Source organism: Tarenaya hassleriana, unplaced genomic scaffold (assembly GCF_000463585.1).
Source record: "Tarenaya hassleriana unplaced genomic scaffold, ASM46358v1 Cleome9, whole genome shotgun sequence".
NCBI lineage: Eukaryota > Viridiplantae > Streptophyta > Magnoliopsida > Brassicales > Cleomaceae > Tarenaya > Tarenaya hassleriana.
Genome location: NW_010971389.1, coordinates 3,812,334 through 3,839,844, shown reverse-complemented (window position 1 = coordinate 3,839,844; position 27,511 = coordinate 3,812,334). Strand labels below are relative to the sequence as shown.

The window sequence follows — 27,511 nt, the reverse complement described above, 5'->3', positions numbered from 1 at the left end:
CACGTATCCACACCGGCGGGATGAATTCCAACGCTTTGGAACTATCATTTAGATAGTCAGATTAAAATGGGGAAACTTGTGGTAGAAAAGAGGCAGAGGCTAGTCCTATATATATATATATAGCGCAATTATGCTTTTATAAATTCTAAAATGTTAATAAGAAATCGATAAAATAAATATTTGGCGAAAAGGAGAACTGACAAAGGGAAGGGTGAAAAATTCGAGAGTATATTCTTTTAAAGCAAACGACCGTTTTTTTACCTCTAAAGGAAAAGAGAGATCGGAGATTGGATTTTCTTCCCTCTCTTTTTATTTTATATGCTCGAGGAGATATATAATAGTATAAAATAATTTGGTGAATTCGTGGTCCGATTATGATTCACTCGTATTTTTTTGTAATTATTTTATAATATTTTATTGATTTTAGATTAAATTTCCGGACAAAATAATCATTATTGCTTCCTTTTTTCCCCCTTGGCGGAGGGGTAGAAATAGTGGGAGTTAACTTTACTCATCATCGTCCCGCAGTATATTTTGTGCCTGTAACTATCGCTCTTTTCCCCATCTGTTTTGGCTTTTTATTCATCTTTTTCACCAAATATTTGAAAAAGAAATCACGAACGTACCATTTTATGTGTTGCACATTTTTATTATTATTATTTTATTATTTTTTAAATACAATATTACAATCGCCCATGAGTTCGTTTGGAAGTTGATCCTATGTCTAAAAAAAGACGAGAGGATCCAAAACAAATATAAAAGTTACTTAACAAATTGATAATTGTTTACAAAGAAAAATATTTAAAAAAAGCCTAAACGAAATCCAAAATGTACACCAACTCACTCCACAGTCTTGAGGATACGATTTGGAATTTCGGAGGTTTGAATCTTGGTGCCATTTCAATAAAAGAAAATATGTATACCGAAATTCCAAAAACAAATAATAAAAGGAAGAAAAAAAAATTATGAAAAGAGACAAAAGACATGAACAAGACAGGCTAACTGAAGAACTGGACGCAAAACCTATGATTAGATTCCATAAGTTTTCCTTTTCTTTCTTTTTTTTTTTGTAAAAATGTAAATGAATTTTCCTTTTCTTTTTATTTTTTTGGCATTTAACGTATTATTCATTACCGAATCAATGAAGCCACCCAATGTCGGATCGGAATATAATGTATAATGTATGTATGTATGTATGTATGTATGTATGTATGTATGTATGTATGTATGTATGTATGTATGTATGTATGTATGTATGTATGTATGTATGTATGTATGTATGTATGTATGTATGTATGTGTGTATGTATGTATGTATGTAAATTGCAGGCTGCTCAAGCAACAAAGGAGCCTTCTACCTTGCACCTTACTTAAGCCATATTTACAAAAGCTGACTCACTTTAGTTACAACAACAATTTGAAGAAGAAGATCCGAAGAGAAATGTAGAGCCGAAGAAGAGAAGAAGACGAAATAGGCATCTGACGTCATACCCCTTCGTCGAGGCTCGCCGGACGATCTGCCTCCAGAGGGTTCCGGTGGCTCCGACCAAGAAGAATTCCCGTCGACCTCAACGGAGTCCCCGGCGGTAGATTCGCCGCCGCAGCGCTGCATTTCACGGTGAAGTTCGAAGCTTTCCGGTGGGAGGAAGAAGACGTCGGATGAGAGAGATCGCCGTCCGAGGGCGGAGGAGATGTGGTGGCTCAGAGTGCCACGTGTCGCGAGCTGCGCGAGGAGCCTAAAAGACGCCATAAGCGGCTCTGCTTCTGGTTGCTGAGAGAGAGAACTGTCACGGGAGTTTTGCCACGTCACATTTTTGTATTTTTGGAATAGATTTAATTTGTTGAAACTCGAAACGGACCATAACCTTCTAGCTGGAGGAGAAGGTTTGCATTACCTTGTTCAAAATTCAGTGTCTAAAAGGAACTTACTTTCCCAGAAGACAGATCAAGACAAGAGTTGTGCATAACATAACCTTATTCATAGATGTTTCATGAAAACCCAATTTGAATATTGCTCAACAAAGAATACATGAAACAAATTGATTTACAAATCCAGAGATTGGAAACAACACCTCTCTGGCAAGAACCTGGAATTTTGATGATGATCATGTGGGAGGAACACTTTTATGAATATCAGTCATTCCAAATTTGCAATGACCGCATCGACAATCTCTTGCGTGGAACTGTCTCCCCCCGAGATCTTTAGTCCGATACTTCCCGTCGGAGATCAAACGCTTCACCGCTGTTTCCAGCCGGTCAGCGAATGAAGGGAACTGAAGATGCCTCAGCATCATGGCCGATGAGAGAAGCAATGCCACGAGGTTAGCCTTCTTCTGCTGTACGATCTTTTCCTTCCCCACATTTCCTGCCGATGCACCTTGCTCGAAGATTGCGTGCTCACCACCGACATTTCCTGCTTGTTTATATGCAGATACACACAAGTTCAAAACATTTTGACCCAAAGATGAGGTAATACTTTCTTTTTACATTGATCTTTTCTTGTTCAAACTTGCTTCAGGGGAGTAGATAGAAAATCTGAGAAACCAAAGCAGCATTACCTCCGGGCATGACACCAGTTCCTCCGGCAATACCTGTTGCAGTGTTGGAAACTAGATTCCCGTAGAGAATTGGAGTTACCTTCAAATCATGCAAATAAGCTTTGTCAAAAGCCCGAAAACAAAAACATGAAGATACATACAAACATTGGCAAAAGAAGCTGTAAAAATAGAAAATTACTGCCCGGGTGGAGATTGCTCTATCTTCAAGAAATCTACTACTTGTGGAAACTAACTAGAGCATCCATTCTGTTATTCGAGCTCATTTTCTTCTTTCTCTTCATATTACTTTTCTTTTCGTTGCCTCTAAATTTCTCGCTCTATATAAAGAGAGACAAGTCTAGAGTGAAAGATAAAGAGAAAACATTTGCGTGTCTCGAAACCTGGCTTCTTCTTTTGATTATTAGCTGATTCAAATCTGAATTTTCCCTAATCTTATCACTTATACTTCCCAGCACAGGGAGATGCCAACAAATTATAGTACAAAAAACACGAGCAGGAAAAAGGTGCATAATTAGACTAAATTTTTCTATGTAACTGCCAAAACTGCATGAAGAGCAACCGAGTAGTGCAGAGTTATAAAAGGTGTATTGGAGAATATGCAGATTCACGGATGTACTATTCTACCCATCGTTAAGTAATTCTCGTCAGGAAAAGGAAATCTGAGACATACCATGACGTCGAACTGTTCGGGTTTCGACACAAGTTGCATGTAACAGTTGTCGACAATTATTTCGTTGTAGGAGATGCTCGGATACTTCTTAGCAACTTCTCTCCAAGATTCCAAGAACAAACCGTCCGCAAGTTTCATGATGTTAGCCTTGTGCACCGCTGTAACTTTCTTCCTGTTGTTCAAGTAGGCATATTCGAAAGCGTATTTGGCAATACGCTCAGAACAGAACTTCGTGATCACCTGGCAGGCAGAGCAAATACGATCAGAAACCGGTAGGAAACCAAAGAAGATGCAAACTAACTAATGTGCAACAGAAAATGCTACTCAAAGAAGCAAACACAATAAAGGGTACTGAAGAGAAATCGACTCATAGATAAAGACAGAGTAATTAGCATCATTGGCAGTGAAGAAACAACTATTGCATCCAACGAAGAAACAGTGAACTGACAAGATTGTGTTTGAGAAGATGGTCATGTAAGGATTCAAGAAATAAGCAAGACATCCAGCCATATAAACCAAGTCAACATAAATCCTTACCCTCCAAACTAAGATTCCAAAACCACAAATCAACAAGGAGAGATTGAAAATGTGTATGCATCCCTCGAAACAAATCAAAACCAGATTTTTGGCCCAAAGCAGCACGAATTTGGAGAAGAACAATAATTCAAGCCGAGACAAAAAACGGGGAATTCTGAGAGGGGTTTACACCTTAAAGCTCTCAACAACACCGGGAACAACCTCTCGTGCTCAAGCCCTGAATACTCGCCTTCAGTATTCTCCCTGATCACGACGATGTCCACGTTCTTGTGTCCAGTGGGCAAACCAGGCAGGTTGAAGCAATTAACCAGAGTTGCGTAGAGATCAAGCTCCTTCCTCAGCTGAACATTCAGCAAGCTCACACCACCGCCGACCGGTGTCTTCAGCCCGCCCTTCAGACACACCTTTTTCATCCGTATCGAATCGAGCACCTCCCTTCACGTTCTTGTGGGTCGCCCTGTGACAGCCTAGCGCCTGTGCAAACCAAACATCTTCTTGCATCCGCCACACTCGAGTCGTTACCCCGAACCAGAGGGGCTGTTAGAGGAAGAATCGTTCTCTCGTTGAGTGCGGACACCGAAGCATCCTGCATCAGAAACGACGATATCAGTGGCGATTGAGCCACTGGGATCAGTAGAGTTGGCCAACATCAGAAGGGGAGAGACGGTTACTTGAGCAGGAAATTATGGGAGGGACAAAGAAGATCAGTTAGTTAATCTCTAGTTGAGGAACAGAGCGGTTACCCCATGATGGACAGGCTGTTAGATCTTTGTCGCAGTTATATAACCTTTTTTGTTAGCTTTTTAAGTCTGTGTTTTTGGGCTCATTTCTCTCTATTGGGCCTCTCACTTCACGACCCATTTTGGTTCTTTCCAATTCTTCAGCATTCTGTCATCCAAATCTTACACGAGGGAGGGATGATAAGAACTGTAACAAGTTGAAGAGAGAATCAGTCACGTGTACAATGAAGACGATGGCCAAAGAAGAACAAATCGCCATGTACGGCTTAAGAGTTTAATATCATTATTGAACCAAGATTTGGCAAAACGAACTCATCTTGTTTCATCTGTAGAGAAAGATGACCATAATAATAGTATTATACGTTCAATGGCGAACAACATAAAGAATACTCTGAAGGTTCTGTTGGGTTCCCTTCAGGTTCCTAGCATGCGATCTCATCGATCTAGGGTTTGGTTTCTAGGTTTCATGCAGCGGAAGGAAAGATCTAAACCTAGCCAAACGTCACACAAAACCAATTGTGCAATAACCCGAACAATCGTGTATATCGTCGTGGGATTCGAATACTTACCTCGTTCTTTCAAGATCTGGAAGTATCAATCGATCCAGGGCCTGTTTTAATCACCGAGAGTTGAAAGCACAACTCCTCTACACGTATCCACACCGGCGGGATGAATTCCAACGCTTTGGAACGTATCTGCTAGGATTTGTGAAGAGAAAACCGATGTCCTTGACTTGGAATCGATATTCCAATCTCTATAACTCAAAATCAAGCTTCTCTAAGCTCTCATCAGAATCTAGGACGTCTGAGGTTCTTCTTTTAGGGTTTGTGGCGGCTCTCATATTAATTAGGATTGCCCAAAACCCTTAAAACGCGAAAAACCGAAAACTGCCCGTAAGTCGGACCGTCCGTTCCAGGCCTGGAAACCCTAACCCAAGAAAATGTTTAGCGAAACCCCCAGTTCTTGTCGCTTTGGAAAATTAATCTGAGAAGCGGAAAAAAAGGTATAGTTTTCAGTTTCGTCTAAGAACAAAAGAAAAAGGAAGAAATTATGCGTGGGTTACAACAATGACAAACAGAAAGCGACGTCGTTTCAAAGTGTATGTAGAAAAGGCCCATTGGGCCCAAGGCCCACCCCAACCTCCAAACAACGACGTTTAACCTGAAGACCACTGTTTCATCTTCCCTCGTCTCGGCACTTCTTCCATGGCTTCTGCAAACGATTAGAACCACTCCCCAACAAGCGCTAACTCCGTAGGCTACGTCTTTTCGAAGGCTATTTTTGAGTTTCAATGCCGTATCGACACCTCTTCCGCCCTGGTAAGAATGACTACAAAGACTATTGCTGCAGTGAAGGTTTTAGCTCGCCGTGATGCATTCCAATCATTACAATGGAAGATGAAAGGATCATGAGGCTGATGCCCATATCCTTGCATTTCAGAATACACAGAGAGCATCAATTCACGCCATTTTCCATGGATCACTAAGATGGTAACAACTTGGAACTGAATTCCTGATGAAGATACTTTTTTTTGTATAAATTTGCTTTGTTGTATTGATATCCGATAAATTACATTTACAAAAAGTTCAAATCACCAAAAGCAATAAGGGATTCCCATGTTGTGCGGGCCAAAAAAAAGATAGTCTTAACTAGCTAGCGGTAATGTGATACCATAGTTGCAGGATTTCATTCATGCTTGACTCTCTCGGTTTTTGCAAGGATATGAGAACATTTCTCATAAGTCGATAGACCTTGAGCTTCATCTGGTTCACGAGGTCCACTGATTCTTGTGAATACGGGCGTTTCCCTCTTTCCATATCTCATAGACTACCAATTCTGTCAAGAGCTTCATTATGGTTCGCCTATTGCGAGCTCCTGTATTCACCGCGCGTTTAATCCAATCTAGACAACATCTCACATCCGGTGTTGGGTTTCCACCGAGCTTTTCAGCAAGTGACAGCCATAATGTGGAGCTGTAATCGCACTTAAAGAATAAATGTGTATGGGATTCGACATCTTTGCAGCACAAGAGCATCTGCTAGGCCCTTGTATTCCCCTTTGTGCCACCCTATCCGCCGTTGGCAGTCTCTGATGCAGTACCTGCTATAGAATGAAAGAGTAACGTGGAATTGCTCCCTTAAACCAGACCAATTCGTGCCATTGAACATTCTGATTTTGTCACCTGATCTGCTTCCATGTTTGTCTCGAGTTAAACGTCGCTTGGAAGTCATCATCTGCTGCCAAAGATAAGTGTCCTGTCCCCTGGCCATACTTGGTGGTTCCATCGATGAGAGAATGATGTGCAGTTGTGTATTCTGTCATTCCTCACCCTTGATAGATTCTAGTGGCCGTTATGGAGTGCATCAATTACTTTCGTTGTTTTACTCAGCCTCGTGAGTCTCGGACCCGATAACCAAATCAGTCTAAGTCTGAAAATTTTGTTATGCTCGTCAAGCCTTCGTATCCTTAGTCCTCCCTCCTTTTTCGGTTTACAGACAACATCCCAAGAGACCCGATGGCTAGACACGCTTTCTCGGCTGAATGTTGCCAAATGAATGTTGAACAAAGGTTGTCTATCTCTTTGATAACGAATTTTGGCAAAACAAATGTCATAGCCCATGAGCTTACCATTCCATATATCACCGAGACCACTAACTGAATTTTCCCCGATGCCGACAGATACTTGTTTAGCCAACCTTCCAATTTTTGCTTGATCCGATGTATCAGTGGCACAAAATCAGACCTGCATAATCTGATTGAGCTCAGCGGGACGCCTAGGTATCTCACCGGGAGAGTTCCTAGACCAATGCCAATGCTGGACGAGATATTTGCAGGATGGTGATTTTGTTCTTTTCAATCGTCAGCCGAGTCTGCACAAAATGTCTATTATGGGCCACAGAATTAGGATTATGCCGTACTCCACATTTCGCCTGAATTTGTCTGTCACCTCTCCGTACAATGCTGATTTTGATGGTGATGAAATGAACATGCATGTCCCATTGATTATTCATCATTATTAATAAAACATAGGGGATGTAGCTCAAATGGTAGAGCGCTCGCTTTGCATGCGAGAGGCACGGGGTTCGATCCCCCGCATCTCCATTTTTCCATTTTGATTTAACAGTCTCCCTATTACGTTAAAACAAGGAAATCATGTATGTTCTTTTTTTATGACATTCAAATCACGCTAACAATTTAACATAGAATTCCCTAAGCTAAAAAAGAATAATGTATTGTTGGCATGATGATACAATTACACATTTTTATTAGATAATTTTCTTTTTCCCCATCAGATGGGCCGACTTTAGCCCATTTAAGCCCGTTATAATTTGGGTCAAGGCTTATTTATTTCTATCGTGTTTTCCGAAATCTCGTCACCAAACAATATATTATTTCTTTTAGCTTCTTGAAAATTATTTTAACTTTTTTTTTTTTTTTTTTTTGCAATCGTGAAAAATCTTTGATCCTCCGAGGAAAAATTTGAGTTGCCACCGCGGCTTTGGAGCCAGAGAGCACAGAGATCTGAGAACTGGAACAATGGATTACCGGAAAATCAAAGACGATGTTGCTTCCTCCCTCCATTTTTTTTTATTTCTTCGTGTCTTCATCTTGCTTCAAATTTTAGTTCTGATGCGCTGTAACGATTCTATACATCTTCTGAGCTGCAGGACGATCATGGCGTCGCTTCTGATATCGAGAATTTGAAGGGGAAATCTCATGCCGGTGGATTGTTCTCTCCCATTTCCCTAATCTCCACCTCTCTTCCTGTGGTTCTTTATGTTTGTGTGCTCATTGGTTCTACGATTTAGCAGTTGCTGCGAGTAATGCGGCGGTTGCTACTCTGGGCGGAGGATCGAGTGATCGGACCAATTGGAAACGAAAGTTAGCATTTTTCCTGAATCTTGAGTTTTTGCTGCGAAATTACAGAAATGGGTTTTTGTTAAACTTCATGTTTGCTGCTTGGTGTTGTCTGTGTTGAGGCAGGAGTGTAGTGACATTTGCACTGACTGTTCTGACGAGTTCACAAGCGATACTCATCGTCTGGTCCAAGAGAGCTGGCAAGTATGAATACAGTGTTACAACCGCTAATTTCTTGGTGAGTTGGTGACGATTTCTTCGTTTTGAGATGTTATGATGGTCTGGGTTATGAGCAGTTCCTGATCTCTGAATCTGAATCTGAATCGGGTATCAAGCTGAAATAGTGGGTTTTATTTTCTCTATTTGAACACCAGGTGGAGACTCTGAAATGTGCAATATCACTGCTCGCCTTGTCGAGAATATGGAGAAACGAGGGTGTCAATGATGATAACAGGTTTAATTTGTTTTCGCTACTGAATGCTTCAAGGGGTTTTTTTCCTGGGAAAGTGCAATGAGATTCAGTAGTGTGATAACAACATTTTGATTAGGGATTCCAAACTCGACTTAATGTTTTTTGTTTATTTCGAAAATCGTAAAAGATCTATTATGCCTCTGCATATTGCTCCACGGTTTTGTTATTTCTTGGAGCTTATTGTTGCTAAGAAAGAACTCTTCATCGGTAGTCATGCGAGGCATTTAAAGGGGATCATGTGTTTGGTAAAGATGACAATAGAATGAAGGGTTAAGCTTAATATGTATTACTCCTTCCTGATATCTAATCTTGTTTCCGGACCAGGTTAAGTACAACTTTTGAGGAAGTTAAAGTTTATCCCATTCCCGCGGCGTTGTATCTTTTCAAGAATCTGTTACAGGTGGGCCTTCTGTGATTTTGGCATACATGGATATTCATTCATTCCTTCCGATCTTCATGTTGATGTGTATCTATATTTCTTGTGGTGTCACTCTGTGTTCCAGTACTATATTTTTGCATATGTGGACGCCCCAGGCTATCAGATACTGAAGAACTTGAACATCATCAGTACTGGTGTTTTGTACAGAATTATATTGAAGAAAAAGTAAGATGTTTATTTTTCCAAATCGGTATTATATTTTGCAATGTTGATCTGTCCCCATTAGATATCCATGAGGTTCCCTTCATATCCTTTTTTCTCTTGGTGTAACGGTGTTTGAGGCACAAACCTGCTGGTTTGAAGTGTGAAAGCTCGGTTTATATTTTTCTGACTAAATTTTCTAACAGATTGAGCGAGATTCAGTGGGCAGCCTTCATCCTGCTGTGTTGTGGATGTACCACTGCTCAACTGAATTCCAAGTATGTGTGGCTCTTAAATCTTGATTTCCTTGGGCATTGAATCTTTCCAAGATGAGCTTCAGCAATTTTTTCCTCTTCAGTTTGTGTTTATATGTGCTTTGTCGAAAATTACGGCATATAATAGATATATTTCTATTCAGTATTTTCTCATATATAGAGCTGCTTTTGCAGTTCTGACCGAGTTCTTCAGACATCTCTTCCTGGCTGGGTTATGGCAATTGTAAGTTGTTAGTTTTCTTACAACGTTGTTTCCTACTAAAAGAAGTTGTTGCAGCATCTTCTGAGATGGTTAATTAACCTTAACATTTTTCATCTTTTTAGGTTATGGCTCTTTTGAGCGGTTTTGCCGGAGTATACACAGAGGTTAATCTTTTAGGACTACTTACAATACTTTGATTGCTCATTGATTTTACTGGTGTAATCGAGCACAATATAATTTGATCATTTGGTCCATAACTTGTAAGGCTCTTCCCCTAAGGATCTTGCGTTGCTTCTAACGTTGTCAGGCTATTATCAAAAAGCGGCCCTCGAGAAACATAAATGTGCAGAACTTCTATCTGTATGTCTTTGGGATGATCTTCAATGCTGTTGCCATAGTCATTCAAGATTTTGACGCCGTTGCGAACAAGTAAATCCGAGAATCTTCTCCTCTTGTTATTTCATTCCGCATTCGCTATGGAGGAGTCCATGTGCATTTTTGCCCCTGAATATATATTTTTTGTCCTGTACACACACATACACACACACGCGGTTTTGGTCCATATGGAGTAGCTGGTTTACGTGTTCATCGTGTACATCTGAAGAAATAATCTCTTTATTTAGCCCTTGGAGATGAGAATCCGTTACTGTCTGTCTGCTGGTATTTTATGTTCTTTTGTCCTCATAAAGCAAATCATCTGTTTTCATTACTGAATGGATAAACTATGTTCAGGGGATTCTTCCATGGTTACTCACTGATAACAGTACTCATGATTCTGAACCATGCCCTAAGGTAAGCTCATTTCCTTGGTGGGGTTCTCTTATGCTGTCTCTACTTTAGACCAAAAGTTCCCGTGGAGCAGATTTTGTGTCCGATGAAACACTCGTTTTCCTGTATGTGCAGTGGCATTGCGGTCTCGATGGTAATGAAGTATGCAGACAATATTGTGAAGGTAACATGTGAATGCATCATCCTTCCTTCTCCTGCAGATTTCCTTAGAGTGCATGTGAAAACTTGATTAAGGTCTCTTTTTAACTTTCTTTTAATCTATCCTTATTTGAAGGTCTACTCGACATCGGTGGCAATGCTTCTCACAGCGGTTGTGTCTGTTTTCCTCTTCAACTTTCACCTTTCCCTAGCCTTCTTCCTCGGCTCAACGTAAGCTTCCTGCATCAAATGTTTACAGCAAAACGCGTTTTCTCCCATCAACGTAAAGTTTCTTCCTGAACGCGTACCATATTTTCCTTTGCTTACCGATGAATACGCTGTTTTGCTTGTAGGGTTGTCTCTATTTCGGTATATTTGCACTCCCTCGGGAAGCTACGATAGCGAAGATCTCTCTGCTCTTCTGACAACATCCGAGGATTAGTACAGCGGGACAAGCTGCGAAAGATGCCTTTTGTTCCTCCGGTAAAGATTTGCAACTCTCTCCAAAGAGATTTCAGATATCACCAAGAAAGTTATACTACTTTCAGTCATTCATTATGTCTTGTAACTCATTTGCTTTACTGGTTATCCCAGAACTGGTTTCTTGATTCACACTTGCATCTGTATTCAATATATTCTCATTTGTTCGAGTTCTGTCCATCACCAAAGTCCCATCTTTATTTAAAAAAAAATGGTTTTTTTCTATTATTTATTTATTAATTTGTGGACGGATTCCTATGTTTCCATTGATCAATGATTCTTCTTGGTCTTTGTAACATAAAACATTCTAAAAGTACATTATATTATTACAGAGAACTGCATGCTTGCCGCAAAAGCCTTCACTAAAAGATCCTACCTTGAAGACTCGGAGTTCGGCCTTTACTTGGTTAAAAAATTCGTTGTCTTTGCTTCAAAGCCAATACTTTTACTCTGTCTCTGTCTCCATCTCCATATAAACCCTTCACCTCCCCTCTCTTCTTCACACCATCTCTTCTCTTCCTTCTCTGTTTTCCATCTTCAGCTAAAACAGCTATGGATTCCAAGTTCTCACTCTCTGTTTTCGCCCTTTCTTTATCTGGTCTCCTCTGTTGTGCTCTTGCCCACGATTTCTCCATTGTCGGGTATTCGCCCGAGCATTTGGCTTCCACCGATAAGCTCCTCTATCTCTTCGGGTCGTGGATGTCCAAACACAGTAAATTTTACGGCAGCTTGGAGGAGAGGGTGCACAGATTCGAGATTTTCAGAGACAACCTGATGCATATAAACAGGAGAAACAATGAGATCAGTAGTTACTGGCTTGGTCTGAACGAGTTTGCGGATTTGACTCACGATGAGTTCAAGAACAGATATTTAGGGCTTTCGAAACCAGAGATCTCTAGAAAACGTGAAACCTCTGCTAAATTCAGGTATAGAGACGTCGACGGTTTACCCAAGTCTGTGGATTGGAGGAAGAAAGGAGCTGTAACTCCAGTCAAGAACCAGGGTTCATGTGGTAAATACCTCTTCTCTTCATAATCTTCTTGGTGTTGATATCATTGAAATCGGGTGTTTTGATTTGTGTTCTTGTTGATGCAGGGAGTTGCTGGGCGTTTTCTACAGTTGCAGCCGTTGAGGGGATCAATCAGATCGCAACCGGGAATCTGACCACATTGTCCGAGCAAGAACTGGTGGACTGTGACAGAATCTTCAACAATGGCTGCAATGGAGGTCTCATGGACTACGCATTCGAGTACATAATCTCCAGCGGTGGCCTGCACAAGGAAGACGATTACCCTTACCTCATGGAGGAAGGGACTTGCCAAGAACAGAAAGTACACCGAAAACACGATGAATCTGAATCAAAAGCTTTAGTCTTTTTTTTTTAATACACAGATGATTCACATACATGTAAATGAATGATCTTACAGGAGGACATGGAGCTCGTGACGATAAGCGGTTATGAAGATGTTCCACATAACGATGAGGAAAGTCTCCTGAAGGCCTTAGCTCACCAGCCTGTAAGCGTGGCCATCGAGGCCTCAGGAAGAGACTTCCAGTTCTACAGAGGGGTAACACAACAAACATGAACAATTCAGACAGCTAAAACTAATGTTTTTTTCCATACTCTTACCACATAAAAAAATGTCGGGACTGTCGATGTTATAGGGAGTTTTTGATGGACCGTGTGGAACTGACTTAGACCATGGAGTAGCTGCAATAGGCTATGGATCATCGAAGGGATCGGGCTACATCATTGTCAAGAACTCATGGGGATCAAGATGGGGAGAGAGAGGTTATATCAGGATGAAGATAAACACAGGTAAACCAGAAGGACTATGCGGCATCAACAAGTTAGCCTCTTATCCTACCAAGGCTAAAAACTGATGCATTTCCTCCACATCTTGCAGTTTTTCTTCTTTTGTTTCTTTCTTTCTTCTTCATGCAACCTTGATTTTAACCATTTCAAACACACATCAATTTGTATTGATGAATGTTGCATCTGAATAATATGGTCAAAGTATCTTCATCTACTTCAGTAAAGAGCATTGTCAAACAATCAAAATTCAGAGAGAGAGAGAGGTGGGATAAAAAATCTTATCTTTGATCCGCCGAAAATGTTGATAAACGAACAAAGATATCGGCTTTGATCGGGAAGGCGAAACGGGTGCCCTACGCGACTCCTCCTTCAGTCTTGATGGCATGAGATATGGTCACAAGACTCACAACCGCAGAAATATGTTTAGATGCATTTTATAGCCACTAACCGAAACATGACTTCAACAACTGAAGTATCTAAATTTAGTAAAGTACCAATTACATATATTTGGCATCTAAGAGAAAAGCAGAGATAGCTGAGTGTTGGAGGTACACATCACTATTTCAGCTCCAACCTTGCAGGAAGAGGAACCAAATCCAGATGAAGCAAAAGAAAAAGAAAAAAAAAAGAGCAGAGTTAGCCTCAAACACAGATGACGATGTCTGCCTTTATGTTCTTCAAGTCTTGTCAATTCAGCTTCATATTATGACAGCAGATGATTATGAATCAATCTGGTCATGTTGCGGCTGTGTTGAGATCCGGTAAGTCTTGCCTGTTTGATCCTGATGTTGTTCGTAATGCCTGTCATTTCAACTATGAGCGCACGGCAAATATGATTCATTAACAAACCGAAATCGAAACGTAATACTAATCAGAGTACCAATGGACATGGACCAGGAACACTGCATTACCATCTAAATCCCTCAAGGTTCTGCATTTCCTCATTTGATCAAATCAATAAGACAGCAAACGAACACCATGAACACTCACAAGAACTCCGGGTTTCGGAAAAAAAAAGTGACGTGCTTTCTTCATTGAATCTTATCACGCAGGCCAGGAATAACGAATATGAGTTTCAACAGATTTCCATCGATTCCATGATAAATTACAAAAAAAAAAAAATCGTTCCTAGACAAATTCCCAATATCGAAAAGGAAAGATGCAAAAACTATATGAGACTATCCCCCTAAACCTTCATTTCTTAGCCTTGGAGAACCTAAGGCACCGATACTTCTCACCACTCACAGTGATTTCCAGAGCCCCATCTTGATTGTCCTGATTCGATGCCGTTCCCATTAGAACACTCTTCTCTTTCTCAAGATTCTCCCTCTCCATCTTCAACCTCGCCTCCTGTCTCGCAATCTCCGCCTGGGAAAACCCCAAATTCACCATGAAAACCGCCACAAACGCTGACGAATTCGCCGAATTTCAAAAAACACGAAGCTGAAATTCAAACGTACCTCGCGGCGGGAGAGCTCGGCTTTCCAGGCGGCTTCTCTCTCCGCCACTTCACGCTCACGCTCCTCGATGTAACTCTGCATCTCCCTCTCCTTCATGAACCGATCCTGCATATCGACGTCGAGAGCTTGCTTCAGCTCCTCCACGAACCTATCCACCACCGCTTTTATCCTCAACGACATCCCCTCCGGCCACCGGAAATACGCAAACAACTTCCTCCTCCTCCGCACAAATTCCCATTAGAACACTCTTCTCTTTCTCAAGATTCTCCCTCTCCATCTTCAACCTCGCCTCCTGTCTCGCAATCTCCGCCTGGGAAAACCCCAAATTCACCATGAAAACCGCCACAAACGCTGACGAATTCGCCGAATTTCAAAAAACACGAAGCTGAAATTCAAACGTACCTCGCGGCGGGAGAGCTCGGCTTTCCAGGCGGCTTCTCTCTCCGCCACTTCACGCTCACGCTCCTCGATGTAACTCTGCATCTCCCTCTCCTTCATGAACCGATCCTGCATATCGACGTCGAGAGCTTGCTTCAGCTCCTCCACGAACCTATCCACCACCGCTTTTATCCTCAACGACATCCCCTCCGGCCACCGGAAATACGCAAACAACTTCCTCCTCCTCCGCACAAACCGCGGCTACAACTGACGCAATCTGTTATCCGGCGTTGAAATACGGCCGCATTACCGGCTGCAAGACGATGCCCGATTCCGATTCTTCCTCATGGAGCTTGCGTGAACCGAGACGATGCCACCATTCCAGACGCCGCACAAATTCAGGACCTTTTATTTGTCTCTCTCTTTCTCTCCGTCTCTGTAAGAAAAAATGATTGGGCTTGACAAGGAAAAACCTTATTGGGCTTTGTCGACTACTTTATGGGCTTAATTGCCGGCCCATTTATAGAAGGTGTAATTATCTTAAACATGGGTATCAATTATTAAACTAAACTAAGCAATATATGGGATTAATTAGTATTATGAGAGATTAAATAAAGGGATTATTGTCAGAAAATGAATTAATTAAGAGGGAATGTACAAAAGGTCACATGCCCTTTTGTTCGTTTACGTACCATTGGCATTCGGGGGGAATATGAGCCTAATTAGTTAAATAATTAATATCAGAAAGTTGAATGATTATTAAAGTTTCCCATTAATTAATTATTAAAGCTTTAACCAATAACTTTGTCTTTTTCCTCTTATTTAATTATTAGTATTAGCAAATGGCTATTTGTTTTCTTTTTCCTCGGAATGCTAATGATGCCATTTAAACAGAGATATTCTCTGCTAAAAAAATGCATGTACATACATAAATGTATATATCATATAAAAATGGAATTCTGTCAATATAATTATAATGATTTTTTTTAGATTTTAGAATATTATTTCTATATGGTGAGATTATTAGTTTTGTATAAGCCATATATTTTAAATATAAAATATTATTTTTAACTATCTATAATAAATATTTAGTAACCTTCCCAAAATATGTGCGTGTTTTAACTTTAACATTGGTAAAACAAGATGGTAACTTTAAGTAATGATGAAGCCATCCTATGAAGGGGGATAAGTTGCCGATGTGGCACCTTAAAATAGGGGTGGGCGTTTCGGTTCGGTTCTTCGAAATCGGACCGAACCGAGCCGAAAAACGGATCGAGCCAGAAAAACGGTATTTTTTTCGATCCGAAATCGTTCTTAATTCCCGAACGGTATCATTTTTAAAGAACCGATTTTTTTCGGAACCGAACCGAACCGAATCGAACTTTAAAAATCCCGAAAAACCGAATATTTTTAAAGAAAATCTATCCATTTTTTTAATAAAATCCAGAACCGAACCGAACCGATACCGAAACCGAACCGAACCGAATACAATATAAAAATCGATTGGTACCTATTTTTGTAAAACCGAAAAAACTGATCCGATCCATTCTCGTCCCGAATCCGAACCGTTTTCCAAAACGCCAACTCCTACCTTAAAGCACAAAGATTAGTCTAAGTAATCATAGTTTCAACTTTTTTTTTTTTTCACTCATAGTTTCAACTTAATTAAACTTTATAATGTGTAATCATAAAAATTATGGAGTGTGAATGGTTATGTAAGCCATGCTAGCATTTTTAATGGCTCAAGAAAAAGGTTTTGAATAGATATCCATTAAGCACAAAGGAAAGCTCCTCGCCACTTCGGAATAAAAATACTTAATTTTCGCATTTTATTTTTCAATATATATATATATAAAATATACAAATATGCATATTTGGTTTTACACATATTTGGTATTTATATGTGGCTCTTTTTATCATCTTTTTTTTTGTTAATTTCAGCTGTATATTGTGTTAAATTATGTTTAATACTTTTACGTAGTAATAACTAAAAATTAAATTATGTCCAATAATGTTTCCTCACGTTCACTTCTTTTACCAATAATTCCAAAAGATAAGTGGGGTAGATTTTTGCATATAAGAAAAATAATGGAAAAAATGAATTAAAATAAATGTTGTAAGAAAAATAGAAATGCTAATCAGACATAAACCGCAAAAAAAAAACCAACATAAAAAAACTATAAATATAGTTATTTTACAGGCAGAACAAATCAAACAGTAAAATAAACACACACACATGTATATATTCATATATAATCTTTGCTATGTTTCTAAAGAAGCAATAACAATCTTGATTTACTCCGACGTTTCATTTGTTGATGTGATTATTCACATTAATGTTCAATCCTTGAAATGCAATCTTCATATATAAATATTATGTTAACTCGATATATTTCACTATATTACATAAACGTATCTCATAAAATTGTTCATTGAAAATTTACTTTGACCATCATTTTGGGTAAAAGGATATATATATTTCAAGGTACTAATCACACTAATTAACCTTGATAACTTGATTAAGAAATCTAAGTTTCTTCAAAATTGGAAAAATTATATCCATTATTTGTTTCAGTTTTTATATTGAATTTCAAATATAATCTGATTCAATTTTAATTTATTTTCGTTGATAAAAAATATTTTAAAAAATTATTTCCATTTTCAGTTATTTTTTTACCAATAATATTTGAATCAGTATTTATATTAAATATATTCAAATTAGATGATTAAATATTATTAGATATTATTGTAAACGTTGAAGTTTGACCACCATTTTATAAGTCTTATTATATTTCATTTTAAATTTGTTAAAATTGACCACTAGTTATAAGAAATTAAAAAAAACGGTGACAAACTCTCCAAGTATATCCTCTTCCGGACATCACGATTTTATATTTTAATCCTATAATTTACAGATTACGCACATAAGCTCGCCCCAGATAGTTCGAATTTTTATGTATAAAACGTCTTCATCGATAATTAGTTATATATATATATATATATATATATATATATATATCACATTAATTCATGTTGGTTAGTGGTAAAGAGGAACGAGGCAAATCATATGATCCGCAATCCGCATGTTGCTGCAGTAAAGACCAAACATAGCGTTAGGTGACGCAACAAGGAAGCTGCGGCTAAGGTTCCTTCAGACCAAACGAGAAGATTTGACTTTGCAACTTTCATCGTCATCGTCATCATCATCATCATCATCATCACCATCATGTACATTCATCGACGTTTAGGGATGTAGCCGTTTATATTGAAAAGCCCACCATCATATGACCATGCCTTGACGGTCACAAAAGCTAATTCCTCCTTTTCCCACTTCAGCTTTGTCGTGGAAATTCTACACGGTCTTTCATTTTTGCTCTCCCTCCCTCTCTCTCTCTCCTTCCACAGATTCCTTCGTCTCTCTCGTAGAACCCATCAACCGGCGCTAGCATCGCTTCAATTCTCATACCTGTCTGTATTGATTATTAGATGAGAGCTTTGTTGTTCTTCTAGGGTTCTTGAGTGAGGTCCTGTTTTTTGGAACCTCTTTATTTATTTCACGAAGATCTGCCTTGCCACTTTCAGGTTTCCACTTCACCACTTCTTCACATCTGAGCTGAGTTTCCGTTTCAGTGCTGGCACTTAGAACAGTACCACTGAGCCGTAATAAAGAATTCACCTTTTGTTTTTATGGTGTTTTGTCTGCTAAGAGATCGTCGCGAAAAGAGATAGTGCTTGTTTCGGTGCAGAATTAATGTCTGGTCCGGAAGCAAACACGGCTCCTCGCTATGTGCATCCACTTCTAGGGCAAGAGCTTCATCTACAGAGACACAACATTCCGACTACCCCTCCTGAGAATCACCTGGACCGACGCAGCGAATCCGCCGCCGTCACGCCCACCGCCAGCTCAGCCACCGCCTCCGGTCGCCGTCCACGTGGACGTCCTCCAGGTTCCAAGAACAAGCCCAGGTCTCCGACAATCATCACCCGAGACAGCCCTAATATCCTCAGATCCCACGTTCTTGAAGTCTCCTCAGGCTCCGACATCGCCGACGCCATCTCCACCTACGCAAGACGACGGCGGGGCCCCCTCCTGCCGGCGGCATCGTGACGCTGCATGGCCGGTTCGAGATACTTTCCCTCAACGGGACGGTGTTGCCGCCGCCGGCTCCTCCTGGCGCCGGAGGCTTAACGGTGTACCTCGCCGGAGGTCAGGGACAAGTCATCGGAGGTAATGTGGCTGGGCCGTTGGTGGCGGCTGGTCCGGTGGTCCTGATGGTGGCGTCGTTTGCCAACGCCGTGTACGATAGGCTACCTGTTGAGGAGTCGCAGCTGGGGGAGGTGACGGGGAGTGGGGCCCAGGCGGAGGAATCCGGCGGGGGCAGAAGCGGAGGTGGGCTCTATAGCTTGGGAATGAGCACGAGCAGTTATCAATTCACCGGCGGTGCTCAGAGACAGGCGTTATAGCTAGCGTTAGCGTCTGAGGCCGCTTCTGCGTTTGCGTTTGGGAGTGTCTGTCGACATGGAAGAAGAAGAATGTCTATTTATAGTTTTGTTTTGTCGAAGAAGATGATTTTAATTGGTTTTGAATCCAGACAGCAATTAACTGCCGCTTCTTACAAACAGGGATTACTTGCTTAGGTTTAGGGTTAAGATAGTTCTATCCTTTCGTTCTTCTCTTCTTTTTATTTACGTTCCTTTTATTTTAGATTAATTTATAAATTGTGAAGAATTCAAAGAGTGAGCAGATTAATATATTTTATGAAAACGTTTGAATTCTTGCAAGAATTTTTAACTTCGATTGAAATCTATAAGATTATAAGCGTTGTATGTGCTTAGAGCTATATGTACATGCATGAATTTATATATGAATATAATATTTTGGTGAACTTAATTAACGTGTGTGAGAGAGAACGGAGTATGGAATATCGTCACATGTTCTTTGTGACTTTAAAATGCATTGAAACTTGAAAAATCTGCATGCATGCATTGTCTCGCATATGTGCCCCGAAATAGTATCTTTCAGAATTTGAAATTTTCGGGATTTTATTTTTTAATCCGGATTGGGCATTTTCGAGGTTGGAGTTTTTATATATATGTCACAGTTTGGTTTGATTGGATTTTTTTTAGAATTATGTTTTAATTAATTAAGGGAAATGATATTTTTAAAAGATGTTTTTATTTGAACACTGATACATATCATCCGTTGTCGTACCGAATTCAATTATATATTCACTCCTAGTAATGAGTAACAGTAACATAATTTCCTATCATCCACTTATTTGTATAGCGAATTCAGTTATTGAGATAAATTACGTAATGATTCTACAACTATTTATTTTTTACTATCGTGTGTGTATATATGTTCAAACCCATAGAAAAAATGGAATTTATTAACAAAATATTATATATGGATTTGTAAAACAACATTTTCTTAAAGAAAATACATTATTTGAGGAAAGTATAAACATAGTTAATTTGTATATTTATATATATAATTATATATCTTTATATTGTCAATCCTTTTATACAATCTGTATTCTTAGATTTATAAGTTATTTGAGATGTTTACGAATTTATTTGATAAATCGGATAGTTTGATTTATTTAGAAATTTTGTTATAAGATATATTTTTAAAGCCAATAATGAATTTTTTTTTAATTTGAAAATATTTTTTACACTATGCCCAGAATCAGAGTTAAATTTACATTTAACATTGAAAATCAAATAATTATTAAAATATTAGTTAAAAAGGTTTAAAATTATTTTTGAAAACCTATTGTTTGGATCCTGCTCAATGGATCCGACCCGGGTCCTCTGACATTGAATATGTGAATAAAAACATCCATTTTTGTTTTCTTTTCTCGCGATCATCGGCTCCTGTGATTTCCTGGAAAACAAGCTTTGGAGCTGCGGATTTGTTCCGTCTGAGTGAAAACATGGTAAGAATCATGCTCTCTTTGCATTCGGTTCGTGGCTTTGTCTTGAATTTTGGATCGGCCTTCGATTGTGTTGCAATTTTGATCTGCGGTGCTTCTCCGAAACAGCTACTCTTGTATCCGAATTTCGTATCTCCGGTCTGTTTCTCTATGTTGTGAGTGAATTCGGTATTGGATTTGATTTGATTGTCTCGTGTGGTGGTTTTCTGCTCGGATCTGCCACGCGCTTGCTCTTTCCTGATTTCTCTAAGCGCCATTGTTTCTTTCTTCGTGGACCAATGGATCGATGTGTAGGACTTGAGGGGGGTTTTCGGTTTGTTTGTACTAGGTTATAAAGTCAGTTTTTACCACGCAATTACTCTGTCTGAACTTGTTGGGAGGTAGAAATCTGGTTTTATGAGATTTACTCCCAGATCCTTGGAACAACCATTGATGTCGAGGAAACCTTGCTCTTTAGTTTCTCTGGGTTTGATCCTCTTAGTTTGTTATGTGGCCTTGCTTCTGTTTTCCAGTTTCGTATGCCTACATTGGCAAGAAGTATGGTTGTTCTGTCCTTACTTTCACTTGGTTCCCTCGATAAGTTTCTGGAAATGGCTTTCCTTGTGATGTCTTAGCATCTGCAATCCCGTTTAAAGGTCGAATTTGATCATGATACTTGGTTTTCAGGTGAACGAGAGTTGATGTTTTGACTCTCGGGGCTTAATCTTTCATGCACCTTTCTCCTTGTTAGCTTATGCGGATTTTCCTTTGTCTGCTCTGATCATGCTAGTTGGTCTGATATAAATCCCTTGTTTGATTTCTTTTTACTCAAAGAGCTATATTGCAAATCGGAAATTCTCTCTACGGGTAAAATCTTGAGGCTTTGGATCTAGAAGGACATCTTTTCGTGATTTAAAACCTCCTCATGCTTGAGTACTGTCACCAACTTACTATCAGGGCTAAACATATTCTTGGTAGCTAGATACAGGCAAAAACATTTTGCACATCATGGGTTGCTATGCATAACAATTATGTTTATCGTCATGAAAAACTTTTAGGGAGGTTATCCAGGTCGAAAATCAGAGGTACTAATTGTGGATTATATTGATGCGCATTTCAGATACATTTCGTGCTTCTAGTCAGCCGGCAAGGAAAGGTGAGGCTCACCAAATGGTATTCGCCCTATACGCAGAAGGAAAGATCTAAGGTATGCCCGTCTAAACGCTTTGCATATCACGTTATCGAGATCCCCAGTCATGCTTGGGTTACATTTCATCCAAACTGGAAACATGTTTTGTAAAGGTTATACGTGAACTGAGTGGAGTAATCCTGAACCGAGGTCCCAAGCTCTGCAATTTTATCGAATGGAGAGGATACAAGGTGGTCTACAAAAGGTAAGGTCAAGGTCGTAATCGTATGTGTTGTCAGATATTTTCGGGTTTGTTAAAAACATTGGGATTTACAAAGATGATTATGCTGTGTGCGTTTATGCAGATATGCAAGCTTGTACTTCTGCATGTGCGTTGATCAGGACGACAATGAGTTGGAGATCCTCGAGATAATCCATCACTACGTTGAGATACTCGACCGCTATTTTGGTAGTGTGAGTAATCCCATATCGGGAAATTGTAATTTCTCTCTATTTCCCCCCCTTATATAACATCCACATTTTGATTCCGAGTGCGAGTGGTTTATATGCGAATCAGGTGTGTGAACTGGATTTGATTTTTAACTTTCACAAGGTATGTCTACTATCCTGAACTCTATCCTGCATTGTCTATTTCTTGAACCTTGACAACAATTTCTTTTTTTTTTTTTGTGTGTTGCAGGCGTATTATATACTGGACGAGCTCTTGATTGCCGGCGAACTTCAAGAGTCGAGCAAGAAAACAGTAGCGAGGATTATATCCGCTCAGGTTAGCACTTGAAATCTGGCGAAGCTTATGTAAATATAAGTCGTTTAGGGTTTTTGTTAACGGCGAGTGTTATGATATTGAAGGATCAATTGGTGGAGGCTGCGAAAGAGGAGGCGAGTTCGATAAGTAATATAATTGCGCAGGCTACCAAATAGTTTCTCCCTTCTTTGCTCTTGTCTGGTAAACACGTTTGCCTATATTGGGTTAAAAACGATGAAAACAGCATGCTATGTTTGATCCTGTTTGTAAACAGGCATGAAAAGCTTATATCATAAAATGTCTGTCTGAATGTTTTGATTCCGAGTGTGATGATATTGAAGGATCAATTGCATTGTTGTGTTGATCATTTAAGTAGATACAACTATTTCATAGTCATACCACTCTCTCACTGCCCCCTTTATTGTTTACCATATGTAGCCTTGCTCTCGAAGAACGACTCTTTAAGAGGTATGAACTCGAAGCCGAGGCTCTTTATCTTGGGGGTATCGAATTCATAACACAGCCTATTTTAGTTTCTCGAATCGAACATGAAAACGTCGAATAGGAGGGATGATTGGTTGTCTGTATTATGGGGTTCAAGTTAATGTTTGACGGTTATGTTCTATAGGGCAGGGAGAGGACATAACTCGTTGTTCCATGCCATTGGAACTTGTCTGGTTCTCTCCTGATGATGTTCAAACCGACAGGTTAGAAACTTGAGAATGATGTTGCGGTTGTTGTGCAAATTATCATACAGCTTCAGCTTGAGAAGGGGATCCATGGAAACTCCGAGAAAATTGGATGTCCAACTCAATACCTGATTTTTTTCAGCATGTGTTGGCGATCACTCTGAACTTCATGATTCGAATTTGGGTATCCATCAACGGATTAGGAGGCGAGGGGCGAGCGGTGAGAACGAGAGGAGGGACGGGCGATGAGGACGAGACAGGCGGCGAGAGGCAAGGGCCATAGCAAAGATGTCGATTGTAGGTATTGTTGGGCAAATAAACCCAAATCAACGCGCTTGCCGTCCAACCCTTTGCTCCTCTCTCGTCCTGTCTCGGCTTCAACGCCATCGTTTCGCCCCCTCGTTTTACCCTTCGATTCTTCCTCGTGGTTCAGATGATTTGTAGATATCTCAAGCATTTGTAATATCCATAATACGGATGTCGAGAGTCAAATGGTGTGAGAAAGTACAAAATATTTCCACAGCCACGGTTCGACTCCATTCTACACATCATCAATATAAAAAAATAAAAACAAAAAACAAATGTAACATTTGATCTCAAATCCCAAAGTTTTTAAGAAATGATTTATTTGAGTTTCATTTCGAGTTCGGTATTTAGTTATTTTGATTTTAAAAAAATTACAAGCGTTTATATTTTTATATTGGTTTGATTTGGTTGTATTCGATTCGGTTTTGATTTTTATTGATAAATATTATTATTTTATTAATTAAAATTTTGGTTATTTTTTTATTCCATTTGATTAGATTTTTTTGTTTTAAAAACATCATAACATATTCAGTTTTATATTGGGTTTGATTCGGCTAACCATTTTATATATATATATATATTGAAGGCTTGGGGACGTACGAGTGGGCCCAGCTAGCTTTGAATATAGGGCCTCCAAATTTAGGTCCAAACCTCCAAGTAAGGGGTGATTATGTCATTTTCCTCTTCTTCCGTTTTCAATAATTCACATAAATATATAAATATTTGAAATGAAAAAAATCACAGACCACCACATCATATCTGTTTTCTTCTGCGGCTGCCACAAAACTACTCTTCTTCCTTTCCCTCTGCTCACTGAGGCTCTGCGATAGGTCTCTTCTTCCGACGGATATTCCTGTTTGATCTTTAATTGTTTCAATCGGATATTTTTGTTATTCTTTTTCTGAATTAAGTCCGTGAATTTGATTTTTTTTAGGGTTTTAGTGAATCCGATGGCTTCCAATTCAGAGAAGAAACCTTCTCCTTCAGGTAACGTTTATTTCTCCGTCAGGTGTGGTTCTGTTGCTCTCGAATCTCCTTCGTAGATGTATTGATCTGCTGTTTGGAGCCGATTTAATTTTTTTTTCCAAAATGAAAAATCCTCTCTGATTTCTACTTGATTACTTGTGTCGATTGTTTATCTCGATTTATGTTTTGCTCAGATTTGGCGGTTGTTTTGTTCGTCTCTGAGTTTAGATTATTGTGTAATTTGTTTCGGCAGGTGAGAAAATCGATTCGAAGGAGGTGAGGGATTCAACGGCCTCAGGGAGTCCACCTTCATCAGCTCAGCCCAACCCTTTCAATGCTTTTGATTTCTCTAATATGTCCAGTTTGCTCAACGTAAGTGCTCTTTATTTTGCTCGATTTCTTAAATGGCAAACACGATTTCTTATTTCTCCGGGTCTTTACTGATGGATTATAGGATCCAAGCATCCAACAATTGGCTGAGCAAATATCTCAGGATCCTGCATTCAACCAGTTGGCGGAGCAGCTGCAGAAATCCTTTAGTAACACCCCATCAGATGATAGCATTCCTCAGATTGATCCGCAGCAGTATTACGCCACGATGACACAAGTTATGGAGAATCCTGGCTTTAAGACGATGGCGGAACGTCTTGGTAATGCCTTGCTGCAGGTAATACAGATGTTTCCGTTTTGTCATAAGATTCTTTTGCAAACATCGGGTGGACAAGCCAAGAAACTTTGTGTTTTTTTCTTTTGTATCAGGAGCCATCAATGTCTCATTTGGTTGAGAATTTAACAAACCCCGAAACAACGGAGCAGTTTGCCGAGCGGATGGCGCGTATGAAAGAAGATCCGTCCTTGAAACCTATGCTAGATGAGATTGAGGCTGGAGGCCCTTCTGCTATGATGAAGTGGGTGATAAAATATGTGCACAATTCTAGAGATCTCATTTATATGCTGTTTTTTGCTCATGGAGGATTAAGTTTTGTATGGCGTTAGGTACTGGAATGATAAAGATGTGCTGAAGAAGCTCGGTGAAGCGATGGGTATGGCGGTTCCTGTGGACCAGCCTGCTTCATCTGAAACTGAAGGTGCCGACGAAGGGGAAGAAGAGGAATCTATTGTTCATCATACTGCTAGTCTGGGAGATGTTGAGGTAAACCTCTTCTTATATATTAACTTCTCTTATTCTTGTCAATTTGAATCTTATAATTCTTATTTATAAGATAACCCAAACGGTTACACTTCCTGATTGGAAATATTGCTGGAGGAATTATATTGAACAAACGAATCTGTACCCTTAATGCACTGGCCTCTTGAACTGATCAGGGTTTGAAGAATGCTTTAGCATCTGGTTGTGATAAAGATGAAGAAGATTCTGAGGGAAGGACAGCATTGCATTTTTCATGTGGATATGGTGAGGTATGTTAATGTGTCTTATCAAAGCAGAGAGATAAAAGTCTTTGGAGCTGTCATATATAGCAGAATCTTTACTATCATACCTTGTTGGTTGCACCCTCGCACTTACTTTGTAACTCGATTGAACCAAAAAAACAAAAACAAAGATGAAATAGAAGGAACAAAGAGTAGGAATTTAGCTGTCTAAAAAAGAAAGGAAATCTGATAACAGGAACGTGGCTCGGGCTTGAACTCAACTGACGGAATTGTGTTTGTTGCAGGTGAAATGTGCTCAGGTTCTTCTCGATGCTGGAGCAAATGTTAATGCGGTTGACAAGAATAAGAACACACCTCTCCATTATGCCGCTGGGTATGGAAGGAAAGAGTGTGTAAGCCTTCTCCTCGAGAACGGGGCTGCAGTGTAAGCGCACCCACCGCAACGTTATAACAGCTATTACATGAGGGTAAACGCATTAGTCTCGGCTGAATTTTCTTTTATATGTGATTGTATTCCTGCAGGACCTTACAAAACATGGACGGGAAAACCCCCATCGATGTGGCTAAGCTCAACAACCAGCACGATGTGGTGAAGCTTCTCGAGAAGGACGCATTCCTGTGAACTCAGGCCGTCCTTTACAAATGCTTTCGTTCTCGTGAGCGAATAGAAGATCGGAAACATCTGATGGAAGGTGCTTTCGTCCTGTTTCAAAGGGCCATGAATCATCATCTTCTGATTGTTGCATACTTTGTTCTTTTTGGGGTCCGCTGTTGTTTTGTCTCTGCAGATATTTTAACCGAATTGTAGGGTTTGAACCAGACTTCGAACTGAGAAAGGGTCGAATGTGGGTTTGATACGGAAAACGGATATTAAAAATTAAATGGGTACCTAGTCTCGAATTTCCATCAATTCGGATTTTAAGGTTTGGAGTCGAAATTCGTTATTGACACTGACAGATACCTGAGTTTCGGAATCCTTTTCGAATACTCTAGATGTTTCGGTTCGGTATGGTAATTTCAAGAAAAAGATTTTTTAATCTCAATTCTATTCGAATATTATCGGATTTAAATCCGTACGAATTTGAATTCATAGATTAGATACATTTCATACTGCGTCGTATTCGATCATTTGGATATCGCATCCGTATGTAGGTATAATGATGTTCACTTTGGGCCGTGTGGCATGTGGGTCAAAACCGGATGAAGCTGGATCCAACGGCCCGAAACCCGGTAGCGACGGGTCAACCCGGTTTGACCTTCTTAATTACCCGTACAATGCCATCGAGCTAGGTAAATATCGACGGAGCAAGGAGCAGACTTAAAAATCACTACGTACATGCATACATACATGTGCTGCCAGAGTGCGAATTTTATCTCCTTCGACTTCTCTATCCCT

At 39.7% G+C, this 27,511-nt stretch overlaps 7 protein-coding genes, 1 non-coding gene and 1 pseudogene across 12 annotated transcripts; 6 read left to right on the top strand and 3 right to left on the bottom strand.

The window, feature by feature from the left end:
* Positions 1–2,136: 2,136 nt before the first annotated feature.
* LOC104804552 lies at positions 2,137–4,414 on the bottom strand (annotated as a pseudogene).
* Positions 4,415–7,533: 3,119 nt separating this feature from the next.
* On the top strand, positions 7,534–7,606 carry TRNAA-UGC. Its single transcript has one exon. It is a non-coding gene; the product is annotated as a tRNA-Ala (tRNA).
* A 327-nt stretch (positions 7,607–7,933) lies between these two features.
* Positions 7,934–11,777, top strand: LOC104804307 (CMP-sialic acid transporter 4). Of its 2 annotated transcripts, XR_770330.1 has the most exons (16): positions 7,934–8,068; positions 8,173–8,227; positions 8,317–8,386; positions 8,489–8,600; positions 8,737–8,816; positions 9,159–9,234; positions 9,338–9,438; positions 9,621–9,692; positions 9,864–9,912; positions 10,014–10,055; positions 10,199–10,320; positions 10,624–10,683; positions 10,795–10,843; positions 10,955–11,049; positions 11,172–11,301; positions 11,631–11,777. XR_770330.1 is itself a non-coding variant. In XM_010528565.1 (15 exons), the coding sequence occupies exons 1-15, from the start codon at positions 8,042–8,044 to the stop codon at positions 11,218–11,220; spliced, it is 1,059 nt and encodes a 352-aa protein (XP_010526867.1). In that variant the 5' UTR covers positions 7,934–8,041; the 3' UTR covers positions 11,221–11,478. The 2 variants fall into 2 exon arrangements, 1 of the variants encoding a protein (XP_010526867.1); XM_010528565.1 differs by lacking the exon at positions 11,631–11,777 and having other exon boundaries at positions 11,172–11,478.
* A 51-nt stretch (positions 11,778–11,828) lies between these two features.
* On the top strand, positions 11,829–13,328 carry LOC104804306 (cysteine protease XCP1). The gene is made up of 4 exons (XM_010528563.2): positions 11,829–12,310; positions 12,394–12,629; positions 12,726–12,866; positions 12,964–13,328. Exons 1-4 carry the CDS (start codon positions 11,851–11,853, stop codon positions 13,180–13,182), a joined length of 1,056 nt encoding a protein of 351 aa, XP_010526865.1. The 5' UTR covers positions 11,829–11,850; the 3' UTR covers positions 13,183–13,328.
* Positions 13,329–14,183: 855 nt separating this feature from the next.
* On the bottom strand, positions 14,184–14,800 carry LOC104804305. Its single transcript, XM_010528562.1, has 2 exons — positions 14,575–14,800; positions 14,184–14,482 (listed from the first exon to the last, which is right to left on the bottom strand). The coding sequence occupies exons 1-2, from the start codon at positions 14,752–14,754 to the stop codon at positions 14,309–14,311; spliced, it is 354 nt and encodes a 117-aa protein (XP_010526864.1). The 5' UTR covers positions 14,755–14,800; the 3' UTR covers positions 14,184–14,308.
* Positions 14,762–15,366, bottom strand: LOC104804551 (the record flags this gene model as incomplete). The annotated part of the gene is made up of 2 exons (XM_010528863.2): positions 14,977–15,366; positions 14,762–14,884 (listed from the first exon to the last, which is right to left on the bottom strand). Coding segments are annotated over exons 1-2 (303 nt in total), but the record flags the coding sequence as incomplete, so codon positions are not given.
* A 2,937-nt stretch (positions 15,367–18,303) lies between these two features.
* On the top strand, positions 18,304–19,637 carry LOC104804304 (AT-hook motif nuclear-localized protein 25-like). Its single transcript, XM_019201360.1, is given in 2 exon segments — positions 18,304–19,031; positions 19,034–19,637. Coding segments are annotated over 2 exon segments (711 nt in total). The 5' UTR covers positions 18,304–18,703; the 3' UTR covers positions 19,417–19,637.
* Positions 19,638–20,747: 1,110 nt separating this feature from the next.
* Positions 20,748–24,005, top strand: LOC104804302 (AP-1 complex subunit sigma-1). Of its 4 annotated transcripts, XR_770329.2 has the most exons (10): positions 20,748–20,891; positions 21,988–22,074; positions 22,170–22,261; positions 22,362–22,470; positions 22,574–22,609; positions 22,697–22,783; positions 22,867–22,963; positions 23,201–23,230; positions 23,391–23,469; positions 23,594–24,005. XR_770329.2 is itself a non-coding variant. In XM_010528561.1 (8 exons), the coding sequence occupies exons 1-7, from the start codon at positions 20,889–20,891 to the stop codon at positions 22,936–22,938; spliced, it is 486 nt and encodes a 161-aa protein (XP_010526863.1). In that variant the 5' UTR covers positions 20,748–20,888; the 3' UTR covers positions 22,939–22,963; positions 23,201–23,511. The 4 variants fall into 4 exon arrangements, 2 of the variants coding, with proteins under 2 accessions (XP_010526863.1, XP_010526862.1); XR_770328.1 differs by lacking the exon at positions 23,594–24,005 and having other exon boundaries at positions 23,391–23,511; XM_010528561.1 differs by lacking the exon at positions 23,594–24,005 and having other exon boundaries at positions 23,201–23,511.
* A 495-nt stretch (positions 24,006–24,500) lies between these two features.
* On the top strand, positions 24,501–27,025 carry LOC104804301 (ankyrin repeat domain-containing protein 2B-like). Its single transcript, XM_010528559.1, has 9 exons — positions 24,501–24,587; positions 24,692–24,744; positions 24,977–25,095; positions 25,178–25,390; positions 25,483–25,631; positions 25,720–25,876; positions 26,050–26,142; positions 26,400–26,539; positions 26,638–27,025. The coding sequence occupies exons 2-9, from the start codon at positions 24,708–24,710 to the stop codon at positions 26,735–26,737; spliced, it is 1,008 nt and encodes a 335-aa protein (XP_010526861.1). The 5' UTR covers positions 24,501–24,587; positions 24,692–24,707; the 3' UTR covers positions 26,738–27,025.
* The last annotated feature ends 486 nt before the right edge of the window (positions 27,026–27,511 follow it).

Coding starts and splice junctions, on each gene's coding strand:
- LOC104804301 (XM_010528559.1), top strand. CDS start 24,708: ATGGCTTCCAATTCAGAGAAGAAACCTTCTCCTTCAG. Junction 24,745..24,976: donor GAAGAAACCTTCTCCTTCAG/GTAACGTTTATT, acceptor TTGTTTCGGCAG/GTGAGAAAATCGATTCGAAG. Junction 26,540..26,637: donor CTCGAGAACGGGGCTGCAGT/GTAAGCGCACCC, acceptor GTATTCCTGCAG/GACCTTACAAAACATGGACG.
- LOC104804306 (XM_010528563.2), top strand. CDS start 11,851: ATGGATTCCAAGTTCTCACTCTCTGTTTTCGCCCTTTCTTTATCTGGT. Junction 12,311..12,393: donor CAAGAACCAGGGTTCATGTG/GTAAATACCTCT, acceptor TTGTTGATGCAG/GGAGTTGCTGGGCGTTTTCT. Junction 12,867..12,963: donor ACTTCCAGTTCTACAGAGGG/GTAACACAACAA, acceptor TCGATGTTATAG/GGAGTTTTTGATGGACCGTG.
- LOC104804307 (XM_010528565.1), top strand. CDS start 8,042: ATGGATTACCGGAAAATCAAAGACGAT. Junction 8,069..8,172: donor ACCGGAAAATCAAAGACGAT/GTTGCTTCCTCC, acceptor TCTGAGCTGCAG/GACGATCATGGCGTCGCTTC. Junction 9,693..9,863: donor ACTGCTCAACTGAATTCCAA/GTATGTGTGGCT, acceptor CTGCTTTTGCAG/TTCTGACCGAGTTCTTCAGA.
- LOC104804302 (XM_010528561.1), top strand. Junction 22,075..22,169: donor CGCAGAAGGAAAGATCTAAG/GTATGCCCGTCT, acceptor TGTTTTGTAAAG/GTTATACGTGAACTGAGTGG. Junction 22,784..22,866: donor CGAGGATTATATCCGCTCAG/GTTAGCACTTGA, acceptor ATGATATTGAAG/GATCAATTGGTGGAGGCTGC.
- LOC104804305 (XM_010528562.1), bottom strand. CDS start 14,754: ATGTCGTTGAGGATAAAAGCGGTGGTGGATAGGTTCGTGGAGGAGCTG. Junction 14,483..14,574: donor CCGAGCTCTCCCGCCGCGAG/GTACGTTTGAAT, acceptor GGGTTTTCCCAG/GCGGAGATTGCGAGACAGGA.